Below are 13,372 nucleotides of genomic sequence, written 5' to 3'. Positions count from 1 at the left end.
GTTATCCGTTTTTTTTATGCGAAGTTTCAGAGTTATGCGGCTTTTTTAATGCGAATTTTCAGAGTTATGCGGTTTCCCTTCTGCGGTCTTTTTTATGCAAAGTTTCAGAGTTATGCGTTTTGTTTTATGCGAAATTTCAGAGTTATGCGGTTTTTTTTATGCGGTACGTGAATTCGCATAACAAAAAGACTTCAGTGTACTTTCAAAATCGGGTATTGCCAAAGTCGGGTCGTATGAGCAGAAAATAATAGGGCTATTATACCAATGGTCATTAGTAGAGTCGCCACATTATATAGCCGATTATTCGATTTTCAATCAACGAATGATACCGGAAACAGTATCTTTGTTTCGGATCTAAGAAACCATACTGCAGAAACAATATTTCGAAAACTTTTCAATACTAGTGTTATATCGACGCCAAAAATCGAAGCGAATGCTACTATTTTCATCATACTATTGAAGTTACTCTTTCGAACAGAGACAGCAGATCGCTTCCTAGCTAATGGTATCCGTAGATGAGATAACTATTGGAGCTGAGATGAATGGAGGTACCATTACCCTATGACCTACAAATTCAGCGATTTGGTATGGGGCCGGGAGTCGGATCCGCATTAAATTCAGCAGATATACATGACACCATAAGACCTTTCATTCGAATTTTTCAAGTTTGTGAAGATCGGTTCAGCAATCTCTGAGACAAAAGATAGCGAACAGAGTCGATTGGTATAAGAAAGAACATGTTCAATTTATTCGTACTGTAAATCATCCTTTTTGTATATTTTCCTACATTTCATATATGAATTTACCTAAATAACGGTACTAAATATAACGAATAATTATTACAGGTCACATATTAAACATACGATTTGCTCAAAATCTCCATGAAAAACCGCTGTTTGGAAAAAAGATATACCTAACAAAGGTCATCGGAGGAACTCTAAAAATAAAAAAAAAATAATTCAACAAAAAATCATAGGAATTTACAAACAATTTTTACCTTACTTACGGGTCGATCTTTCCTTAGCATTACCTTCGCAAGTAATTCAGTTCGTTGTGCCTCCATTTGTTGATCGCTATGATATTTTCTTAGAAACATTGCTAAAAACTCAATCGGATCCTCTGGTTGATGCAGATACGTGAGTGCAAGTCCCTTTCGAAGTGGAGCACCGAAAGTATCCTGAATGTACTTTACATCGGATTCACGCTGTTCCCGGTTATCATCCGGTATGTCTTCATCGGATGAGCGAGTTGTAGTGACTTCTACTTCTTCTGAAATTTCCGAGCTGAGCTCCGTCTCAGTCACCGCTACGGAGGCACTTAGATCTTCGTATTCTGGCCATTCGCTACTTGAACTTGCCTCCAGATATATCCTATTCCCCTCACTATCGACATAATACTTTCCATATTCGTCTTCATAAAACATTTTCGTGTAAATTTTGTTGCCAAAGCTATCCAGGTAGAATTCGCCTTTCTCGTCAATTTGTAGCTCAAATCCGTCCTTAACCTTCAGCCAGTGACCGTCTGCAGTTATTATATACTCTGAGGCTCCGGATTCCCTCTGATATACTCTTTCTCCTTTTTCGTTGATGTAATACCTTCCGTTCTCGTCCTCATGAAATTGAACTCTCGCTCTTGCCGAATCCAGCATACCCATGTTCTCTTCAAACTCTTGCTTCAACTGTGCAATTTTGGCTTCTATCAACAGTAGCTCCGATGGTGTAGCATTCTTTTTCATTTCCTCTAGTTCCCTTATTTCATCCAAATGCTTTTGCCATAGCTCGCCTTTAAACGCATCCACATCTTCAGTGACATTTTTGGACAACTCTTTTAACTCATCACATTCTTTCTTAAGCAACTTCTGATCTGCTTCAAACTTCTCTCGGACCTCCATGATTTCCTGATCTAGCTCTGCCAACAGCTTGGCACGTTCCTCTTCGGTTAGAGATTCATCTTGCATGATAGCCAAACGCTTGAGTTCCAATTCATTTAGCTTCTGTTGAAACTGAAACAAGCGGTCCGACATTTCCTTCTCAATCTGCTGAACAAGTTTCTCCAGACGAACGATTTCCCGGATTCGCTCTCGTAGAGCAGCCCGTCTGACGGATAACTGCTCATGTATGCGCTGTCGTTCATCAACCAGCTGAGCTACCTGAAGTTCCAATCCCTGGATATTGATCTGCAGTGCGTCGATTGATTTGAACTGCACCTCGAGATCTAGTTCCCTCACCTCCAGATGGTCCATTGCAGTATCTCGTTGTTCTTTGAGGCTGACTTTCGAAGTAGGAAACATCTCCCGTCTGAGTTCAACCACTTCCTCTTCTTGGATCACTATTTCATCACGAGACTTGTCGATTTCCAGGTTCAGCTTGTCCCGAAGTGACTCCACGGATGAGGAAGTTCCGGAGTTCATGTCGTCCAGAAGTAGTAGAAAATTCGTCAAAAGTTTTCGATAAAGCTTGAGTACCTCTAGTTTCAGCACGGCGGTGTTTTGTGTGCAGTGTGATTTTACAGATACAGGATAGAATGCTTTCTGAAAGTTTTCGTGATTCTTAATGACAATTAAATGAAGAAATCTAGTCCGTTGAAGAAGCGTCTGGAATTCTATGGCCTGGTATATATCCGGCAACTTGTGCACGAGCTTTTCGACTTTCGCTGTATACGCTTGAAATGAGCTTCGAAATGTTTTTTGAGCGCTGTAAAACAATTCGTTTAGAACCGACTATTGATTATAGCAGACAGTATTAAAACTTTGATATCCGTTGTAGAAACGCTTTTCCGGCAAGCGACTGCGGTTTTCTCCAGCAAATTCGTTCAAACGCATCAAGTTTTGAGATGCACAGATTTTTCGAACGAGTCAGCTTAGCAATTTGCTTTTTTGGTAAAACAAATCCACCTCCTCGCTGGAAATGATTGTAATGATCTTCAAAAACACGATCCAAATCTTCTATGGTTTCCGCGAACCGTAGAAAATCAACGTCCAACAGGAATCGAGTGAAACTTCTAAGTTGACGATTCTTCAACAAGATAAGATCTAAAATTTGTTGCTGCAATTCGTCCAAATATTCATTACTCATTGTCAGTAGAATGATTTGACGCGGCCTACTTGATGTAGATAAATCTTGGATTAGAAGATACGGGAGCACAAACAATCTATCAAATTCTACCAAGCCACCAAAGCACAAGATCAACTTCACTTTTCTAAAACTCCAATAAAGCAATGAAGAAAGCCTGATAGAGCAAAGCATTTGACAAGTTGAATTTGTTTAATGTAAACACATTTTCCCCAAAACAAACAAGCATCCATCAAAAAGAGCAAATATCTCGCATTCCCGTCGTCTTCGCTTTAAATACCACCCATCTGTGGCTACAAAAAAAGTTCGCCCGCCCCGGGACTAAAACCCAACCACCCACTTACCACTAGTTGGTTAGAACAAACAAGGCTCCACAGCAACAGTGGTCAGCACGGATGACAGTGTATGCGAGAAGGAATGCTAAGTTTGTGTGGAATTATTTATTAAGAGTATGTACGAATGTTTCCAGAGACTTCCTGTTTAGCTGTCAACCACATCCACTGTTTAGAAACTGTTTGGATATGGTTATTCACTCAGTCAAGTAGCTGCCGGCGACAATTAGTGCACTTAATCTTGGAGCGTTTGCTGAGCTCTGTGAAAAGCTTCGCGAATAATGGTGTTTGTGTGTGTGTTCTGCTTTTCGATGGAACTAAACTTAAGCTGAACAACGCACTGTTGTTTGAAAGTAGAGTAGATGCGTTAATTATGATAAACGCCACGTTTGAACTTCTATTCTTTGTGTCAAGCATGGAAGATAATGCTACAATTATTTAAAATGTACCGTATTGAAAAAAAAAAAATTGTTGTTAAAGTCATCGAACGGAATGGTTTTCGAACATGGAACGATTGAATGAAACTTAGATAACCCAGTTGTTTTGAGTAATAAAGTTCATATGTAATACTCACATAATTCATCACTATTTCACGTTTAACAACAATTATTCGTAACAGGTCGTCTAGATCACAAAATGTTTGTGCATGTCTATAACATTTCTTGAAGAAAACTATTTTGATGCTCTTAAATTCAAATAAAAGGTCTTGTGGTGCCATACAAAGCAAAGTAGAATTTTGTTTTATTTTTACAAGAGACTATGCAGAAGAAACGTCTTCTTCAAAATTGGTTGGCAGAATGGTCTGGTTTTGGATCTTTTCAGTTTATTACTAAAAAACAATTCATTTCGGCAACAAAGGCTCCCGGTTTTTGATTCCGGGAATACCGGAAACAGTGATTGAAAGCTCATAAAGGGAGATAGTTTCGATTTATCGTAGTCGGTTAGTCCGATTTTCAACAACTTAGATTCGAATGAAAGATATTGTGATCCCATACATTGCTATGAAATTTTATCCATAACCGACTTCCAGTTCCTGAATTATAGGGTGAAGAACGCCTCATGAGTGAATAGTCAAAGAACTTGAAAACTTAGCGATATGCCGATATAAGCGATAAATTACCAAATAAAACGTTGAAAAAAAGCCTAAAACTAATCAGATAACTGTGTTTTGTCGATAATTTGTTGTTTTTTGGATTCAAAATCATTTAGGAGCATAAAAAATACATTCAGGAGTATAAACTTACGAAGGGGTTTGACGTTCCCCACAAGCAATTTTCTACTAAATAGCCGCCCATGAGTCAGATAACCAGAAGCTATGGAAACAATTTTTTCAGAGTGTGAGTAGCATTCACACACAATGATTTTAAAGATATTTACCAGTTTGAGTTCACGCAAAAGTGTTGGAAAACCAATGTTCCGTTTTTTTTTGCAATGACTGAGTGAAAACATATATTGGAGAAGCCAAACGAATGAGAATCTTACAGAAAAGATGTTTTTTTGAAAAAAAGATACGCTCAGAGACAGGACTTGAACCTGCGTTCTTATGCATCCCGTGCATACGCACTACCATCTCGCCACCCTAAGCAGTGTGATAGACACAGCTCTAACACATGACTGGGTACGGTAAAGCGTACATCGAACATGGTCTAAATCATAGATCCTCTCACGACCGGTATCCCATATCCAAACATCTTCTCTGCTCATCAGACAACAAACATTAGTCTTCCGGATATAAACTCAAATCTTATCCAAATCTTATCCTTGGAGACCCAGTCCTAGAATCTCAGATTCAAAACAAAGACACCATATTCTCATCGGGAGAAAATTAAATATAATCCGACATCCTTTTACGGAGTTATGAGAGTCAAAAATTTCAACTATTCCACAGTTGTCTGGATCGACAAATTTAGGACAAAAGTATTATGGTATCTCTAGCGGGTTCAATAGTAAAGCTATTCAAATCATGCAACTTAGGTTGTTCCTAAGAAAATCAGCCTTTTTGCTCTAGAATTTTTATTTTTCCCTACTCGTATTTTTTGTTTTTGAACATTTTTTAGATTTAATCAAAACAATTTTCTTCGTAATTGAAGCATTCAGATAGCACTTTTTGAACTGAAGTTGTTGGTAAAACTAATTCAAAAACAATTCATTCTATTTGACGAGACTTTTCTTAATTGGGCGCAATTGAGGGGCAGTTGGGTGGAGTGATGCCCTTTCCGATGAAATTTTTTCCGTTGTTTCGACACAATTGTAGTGAAAGTTTTCCAAATCAGACCAAAACTTCAAATGTCCATTACTAGCTTCAGGCGTAACAAACGTTTAGTTTTGTTTGTCACGAAAACCTGGGATTTTGTCCACAGCTGTCAATACCTTGCCAGATCATAAGCTTTTTTTATTTTATTGGCAAAAACGAATTTGAACTTGCTAAAAACCCAATCAATGGCCTAATGGAACTTTTGTAGCTCACTGTATAGCTTTTGGGCACGTCTTTTAGCCACTAGATTCTGTTTCAGTGTTCTGGTTGGTTTCCAACTGACCCGGAAACAGCGAAAGCCTTCTCGCTGGCGAATCTTTATGACGGTGCTTTTGCTGCGTTTGTCCTAATCGATCTGAACACTGAAGTTCGAAAATCAAATGAAGTAATTTCTGTTCTGTAGGTTTAAGTAGACTTCCTGTCACGCTATACCCGTCTCCCATCAACGTGCAAAATCCGGATGCGCAATGCGAGAACCGAATAAAAACATTTACTTCAGAAGAACCGGCAAAGTTTTTATCGAATTTTTGCACTCAAAATTGCTTAATCGGGCTTTTCAAACTACGATGCACTTATCCTATTTTTGCATTCAGCGTTTCATATAGAGCCACATTAATGATCTAAAGGATTTTTAGCTGCAAAAATGCTCCAATTTTGTACAACTGGGCGCAGCCTGAATCATTTCTGAAATTATTTCCTATTATTCCTTTAGAAGCACGTGAGACAGAAATTTGGCTTCAATACTACAAGCAACCTTCTAATGTCAATGAACTTTTTTCTATAAAGACGATCGGGCTATGCTTCAAATGATACAATCAATATTCGATTGACTCGAACAGGATACCCCTTCCTGATCACTCATAAAATCGACTCATATGAACACATCGAAAATCTCCCCGGTAACGATACGGACCCAACAAATCGGTTGCTATCGAACGTCAAGTGAATAAATAATGAATTGGCAGCTAGCCCTATTTTTTTATTAGTGGAGCATTTTACACGTTAGGGAAGCTCGCTGTCCCAGGCTGCCAAACCTTTCACTTTGGAGCAACAAAGCAATTTTGCCTACTTGAGTGGTACTGCTATCATAGGGCACCACTCACAAAGTAAATATTTGGAAAAGAATCATGGCACGATAAGTTTAAAAGGCGAAATCACTTTGTTTTACCAGGCGGAACTCGACAAACATGCAGCGGAAACAGACTGAGTTCCATATTTATTTTTGAAATGAATCAACCTTAATTTTTCGGTGAGCTGTACGAGTCAAGATATTTTAACTCGAATTAAATGTGCTTTGTCATCGGCTAATCCGGCGCTCGTGTTATCGAGGATGTAGAGCAAATTTCGTTTCTGGTGAATGTTGCACTGCACTGCCCGGTACATTGTAACCGTATTTTTCAATTTTAATTGCATCGTCTCATTTTATATTTCCAGTAGTGAAAAGTTCGAAAATCATGTAAAATTACGAAAAGGATTCAGTTTCGTCCATAAAGCCTAGTAATTGAAGTATCTTCTTACTTGTTGAAATTGAACACGAAGGACGAAACTTATGAAATCATATAGAATTATAGTTTCAGCAGTTTTAGCTTCCCCTATTGCTAAAATTGAAAACTTAGCAGAACCACAATTTATAGGCTAAATTGTTTGATTTTGGTGCATTTATTCGTTAGAGAAGAGAACACGATTTGTTTGATTTTGCAAGAGGCGCCTTTCTTTGAAAAAACAGCTGAATTTAGTTAGGGTGAATTATAAGCTAAATTTAATACGGCGAATTGCTACTTTGTGATCACTTTTCGAAACGGCAAATAATTTTCTTACTTATATAGAAACCTTGCCATGGATTCTGCAATTGAACCTAGGGGTGAGGCTGGAGACATTTTGAATCAATGAATGAATGTGCCATGGGTTAAAATCAAGCGAGTGATTTCTTCTGACAAGAAATTCGAACGCAATTTCTATGATTTGTACATCTCAAGTTGACTTCCGTACGCCACAAGCGTTTTCCTGGATACCATTTAGCTTGGCCCAGTGCTGCGTATTTTCACGTGAGCACGTGAAATTACACGTCGCAGTGTTTGAAAAGGTTTCTAAATGAATGAATATTGTGTTGGATCAACTGCACAAAAGTGTAATTTTTTAAGGTTGAACCTATTGGTTTCAGAAAACATAAACTTACACTATTTTTTCTAAGTGTGTAAGTTCACTGCTACATAGAAGAGCATAAGTAAAGCGTTAGAGCCTGTGCATTGTCTTTCATGGTGGGTGTTTTAATTGGAATAGGGATAGTAGAAGAAAGTTTTATGTCTATTTAGCGGTTTATGATGATCAGCTGAGTGGAATTACAGTTCAACTTACACTGTTATGAGCTGACGATTCGAAGACTAAACATAAAGTCTAGACTATAAAATGATTTCACAGGTCAAAAGCAATAAATTTACTCATAATAACCTCTCTACTAGAAGTAGCCGTGCCTGAGATCTTTCGACACGAAATTAAATAACTCAGATTCTTGTTGAATTGTAGCTCGAAAACTCGAAACCATACACTGGAAATAGTACTCTGTAACATCTAAGTAGAGAAACATCTGTTTATTTTTTTTAAAGAGGTTTATTTTGAACTTAAACTAAAAATCCACATTTGAGATTAATTTGATTAGTGTGAATCAAACAGTGAAGAAGTTACAACAGAAATAGTTTTTATGCATTTCTCTAGTTTCTAGTTGGTGACGAAAAATAGTCATTCAAACAATAGAATATGATTCTACAGATAAAAAGCAATAAATAGTCATTTTCGAGATATTTGGACACGAAATGCAAAGAACTCGGACCTTCAATGAAGTACGCTAATTCTATAGATTTGAAACAAGTGCATGCAGTAATAATAAACCCGCCCTTTCTGAGTAGAATTGATTTCTACATCCGTATAAAACAAATAGTTTGTCATGCTGAAAACGTGAAGCAAAGTTTTATCCAAACCGAAATTTGTGAAGTTTGATGACTTGCCACCCATTTCTGGAATTGCTTCATTCTGTTCTTCAGACTTTATTCGGTTCGAAACGAATTCCCTTCAGATACTGATAAAAAAAATTTTTTCGATGATTTTTTTGTTTTCTAATGTTCAATGAAATACATTTATATTAATTGCTCCAAAAAAGTACTTTCAAGGTTGTTTCTATACGTTTCCAAGAGACTTTTTTATGCGAGTTTTCAAAGTTACATATTTTGTGAATTTTTAAAATTATTCGATTTTAATACAAATTTGCAAAGTTGTGCGGTTTTTCATATGCGGAATTTTTTTATACGAATTTCATGACATCTGGCAACAAAAAAATCACTATTTTTACGTTTCGTCTTAGACTCGTCAGTGCAGAGCAGTTCAGATTGAACTGCTTACTGCGAACTAAAACAGTTCAATTTGAACCGCTAAGCAGACGTAAAGTTATTGCTATTTGCAGCACACTTGTAATAAACACCGAAGTGCTAAGTCTTTCCTGACGTGCCGAACGAAAACAAGTTTCGGGTAATAGTGGCCGATTCAGATGGTCATTTAGGGGTTAACCTTATTTTGTGCTAGGGCACATAACCAATTTCACTATCCTTACGTTTCGTCTTAGACTCGTCAGTGCAGAAAAAAGAACAAAAAATTGTTTTCCTTAATTTTGCGATTTTTGCAACCAAATTTACAAAGTTATCCGGTTTTTTTTATAAGGATTTTGAAAAATTTGCGGTTTATTTTAAGAGAATTTCCAAATTTTTTGGTATTTTTTCTATGTGAATTTTCGCGATATCTGATATTTTGTGGGCGGAAGCAAATCTTGCTTTAAAAAATACTTGAGTGTGTGTCATCAAACCAATCACGAGGTAGATTTGATCCGGATATTAGCTAAATCGAGCTTTACTTGCACTTCTAAACCAGAAATTTGTTACCTTTCTCTTATAGGAAGGCTATGCAATCACTGTGAAATCCGACTTTTCAACCGAGGTCCGGAGGGTTGAATATCATATACCATTCAATTCTGCTCGACGAACTGAGCAAATGTCTGTGTGTGTATGTGTGCATGTATGTAACAAAATATGCACTTTTCTCGGAGATGGCTGAACAGATTTTCACAAACTTAGATTCAAACGAAGGGTCTTATAGTGCATAGTTTGCTATTGAATTTCATTCCGATCCGACTTCCGGTTCCGGAAATACAGGGTGATTTGTTAAAAAAAATGGATAAAAATGCTCAATTTTTGCAGAGATAACTGAACCGATTTTCATAAACTTAGATTCATATAAAAGGTGTTATGATCCCATAGACTTCTATTGAATTTCAATTGGATCCGACTTCCGGTTCCGGAGCTATAGGGTAATATGTGAACATTAGGTATGAAATATGCACTCAATTTTCTCGGAAATGGCTTGACCGATTTTCACAAACTATGTCTTCGAATTTCGGTTTTGGAACTAGAGTGCGGTAAGAGGAAAACTTTCAATTTCAGGAGTATTTTTTTACAAACGATGGCAAAAACCATTACAAATTCCAAAAAACTGACTGATACATTCTTCTACTTCGCAGAACTCATCAGTTTATAGGCATAATGGAGAAAAACTCTAAAAGTCGAACTTATTTCGATTTCTTAGCGATGCTCGAACCGATTTTGAGAAAACTTGATTTGAATTGAATCTGCCTCAAAATTGCTACTGTGAAATTTCATCGGGATCTGACCTCCGGTTCCGCAATTACAGGACGATGAGTGTTAAAGCTTTCAAAGGGCCGTATAAAATGACAATACAAAACCAGTACGCACCGGTAGGAGCTGGTACTGAAGAAGAAAACATAACTCGCCTTTACACACAATGCATACAGCGGGATCAATTTCATACACGGTATAACGAAAACGAAAACCAACACCTGAGCTGATTACTTAGTCACTTTCATCAGATATAGTGTGACCGATTTTCACAAACTTGTCTAAGATTCCAATTTCCGATTCCGGAAGCATCGAAAATAGTGTTTGAATACTCCAAAATGAAATTCAGACTATATTCTCAAAGATGGTTTGGCCGATTTTCATGAACTTAGGTTTTAGTAATAGGTCTTATAATCCCAAATAAAATTCCTGAATTTTGTCTGGATCCGACTTCCGGTTCCGGTTCCGGTTAAGCGTTATACATTTTTTAATCACCTAAAGCGACGAAGTGAAAGAGGGAAAATTTTTTAACTAGGTAAAAAACTGGTCTAAGTTGTAGATCATGTTTGTCGCTGGCCATACGAACCAACTTCGGGGTTCAAATCCCCCGCCCCCCGGAACTCAAGAACTTATTAGGAGAGACAGGGGCACGTGATTAAACCGGATAGCCTAAATATCTTATAATCCTGCTATTATTTCGATTCATGAATTGACTTTGTAAACACGCTTGGAGATGACGCGGTAGAGATGATTTGGCTAAAAACCCAGTTTTAATGGATGTTTTTTTGCAATTTCTAAAGAGTACCGATTTAACTCCGGTCTCCCATATAGTTTGAAAACACCTCACGAAATTTTTTTCTGCGTATGCGCCTGTTCGGAGGTATTGGAAATAGTGATAGAAAACTGCAAAAAGGATCTACCTTACTTTTGTTCAAGATGGCCAAATCGATTTTCACAAACTTATAGATTCAAAGCAAAAATTGTACGGTTTCATACAGAATCCCTGACTTCGTTGTGGATAGTACTTCCTGTTTCGGAACTAAATGGTGTTTTGATTAGTAGATTTTGCTAAATTACGTTCGAACAAACTTTCCTGTTTTTTATTCAATAAACAGTTGTTTTTAGAACTTCACAGTAATATATAATATATCTAGTTTATAATTTTTACTAGATGCATAAAAACAGGTTTTTATATTCGAGGATGTTGCCTTTTTTGATTATATGTTTAATGCATTATTAGTATTACATCACATCGTATTACATATAGAACTGTACAAACACTGAATCAATAGCTTTGTTAAATGGAATTTCTATGTTTTATAGAAAATAATTTCAATGTCATTAGGTTAAGGTTTTTAGATACAAAATGATTCCTTGAAAATCGGTTCTCAAGAGTGCCATAAACCCAAAACTCGAAGTGAACATTTTTACAATGATTTCAATATGGACCATATTACAAACGAAATACAAACGATAATCTGGGTAATATCAGTCGCATGTGGAATCATTACAGTTAGCAGTAAAAGTTGCCATCAATTGTAATTGTTCTTCTTGTTTATTTTACTTTCCCCATTCCGCTCCATTACCATACTAAACTTTTTAGCAATCAGCAGATTCACAAGCTTTTCCCCGTATCCCTCCTTAACTCAGTGAATTAGATACTCGATCTCTTTCAACATAGAAATCAATTTAGATAATTTTTCTTTTATGTAGTCAAAAAACTGCCGAACCTTCATTTTTGTATGAATGCAAAGTATCGATGCCGGCCAGCATTCAATAATAAGTGCTTCAAAAACAGTGAAAAGGTATATAAACAACTTCCCCGCTACTCCTAATCCTTGTTTGTTCTAGTCCCCAAGCTACCCGTCGGCTAAAATATTGGACCAAGGCTAACAGTAGATACATAACTTACTTTTTCGAATCCTGTTTGCTTTTACGGTTGTTTCCGACTAACTCCTATTCCAAGCAGTAAGCAAAACAGGGATGGTAAAGTAAAAGTCATTCCAAAACATTGTAACATTTACTTTGCAAGTTATGGTTAGGAAAAGTTTTCGACCTTCCCGGGATTTTCTAGGAAACTATCACAAGCATACAATCGCAGGGCAAAGGAATGCAGTTTACATATCCAAATCTTATATCCGATCTACGATTATTCAATCGAAATGTCACGTTCCGTGACTTATGGTTTAAAATAATAGCACCTTTGATTGTGGACGACTATACCAGCCATTCGAATCGTACGGTTTTCCTGTTTTTTTTTAAAATGCCTACATAACATCGAATCAGACTTCCGCCCCTCATTCTCACACTCGGCTTGTTCTCCGTCTCACAAAAACATAATTTAGGCTTTGCTTGAAAAACGCTTGAAAATATCGATTCATTGGTTTTTCTGAGTCGATACTTTCGTGTTGCTTCGTATTGTTGCCTTTGCGAAGGAAAGTTCAGAAGCTAACGAAACAGAAACCCGTGTATTTTTACTTTGTGAAATTAATAACTTTACGAAAGTTGATAGGAAAGATAACTGGAACGTGTTTCCAAAAACTCGGAACGATGAAATTTCGCTTTATTTCAAGTGATTTAGTTTCTCGTTCGGCGAAATATTTGGAAGATGCTGGTACAAGCAAGAAAAAAAAAAACATTCAATACAAAAGATTGCCATTTCCGGAGAACGAAATTCGTTCAACGCCTCTTTTGAGTTGAACGATTCGTTGAAATTCGTTCATGAAATGGTAGCATCTTGCTTTTGTGCGACCAACATCATCAGATCGGTTCGTTCGACCACTCCGGACCAGTCGAATGCGCTGAATTCAATTCTAGGAACATGTAAATTTAATTTTGATTCTTCCGGAAACTTTTGCCGTTGACGTGCTGCTGCGTTTGCAATGTTGTAAACCGAACAGACATTGTCTCGTGATGCCACGTTTCCTTTCTGAATTTTTTCCCGAACGCTATTTACGAGGGGCACACTCTTCCCGGTGGCTTCACATATTTGGTGGCGCCGATGGAACATTTCTGACAGAAATTGAAGCCAAACATGTG

At 37.2% G+C, this 13,372-nt stretch overlaps 2 protein-coding genes across 2 annotated transcripts in view; one reads left to right on the top strand and one right to left on the bottom strand.

Annotated features, from left to right (window-relative positions):
* Positions 1 to 13,372, top strand: part of LOC131429978 (CD63 antigen-like) — a 173,122-nt gene that overhangs the window by 51,401 nt on the left and 108,349 nt on the right. The gene's annotated exons all lie outside the window — the stretch shown is intronic.
* On the bottom strand, positions 971 to 3,074 carry LOC131429219 (uncharacterized). The gene is made up of 2 exons (XM_058593269.1): positions 2,749 to 3,074; positions 971 to 2,693 (listed from the first exon to the last, which is right to left on the bottom strand). Exons 1-2 carry the CDS (start codon positions 3,072 to 3,074, stop codon positions 971 to 973), a joined length of 2,049 nt encoding a protein of 682 aa, XP_058449252.1.

The sequence above is a fragment of the Malaya genurostris genome, chromosome 2 (assembly GCF_030247185.1).
Source record: "Malaya genurostris strain Urasoe2022 chromosome 2, Malgen_1.1, whole genome shotgun sequence".
NCBI classification, from domain to species: Eukaryota; Metazoa; Arthropoda; class Insecta; order Diptera; family Culicidae; genus Malaya; species Malaya genurostris.
Note: the sequence above shows the minus strand (reverse complement) of the source record. Positions and strands in the feature narration are given on the sequence as shown.

Coding starts and splice junctions, on each gene's coding strand:
- LOC131429219 (XM_058593269.1), bottom strand. CDS start 3,074: ATGAGTAATGAATATTTGGACGAATTGCAGCAACAAATTTTAGATCTT. Junction 2,694..2,748: donor TTTCTACAACGGATATCAAA/GTTTTAATACTG, acceptor ATTGTTTTACAG/CGCTCAAAAAACATTTCGAA.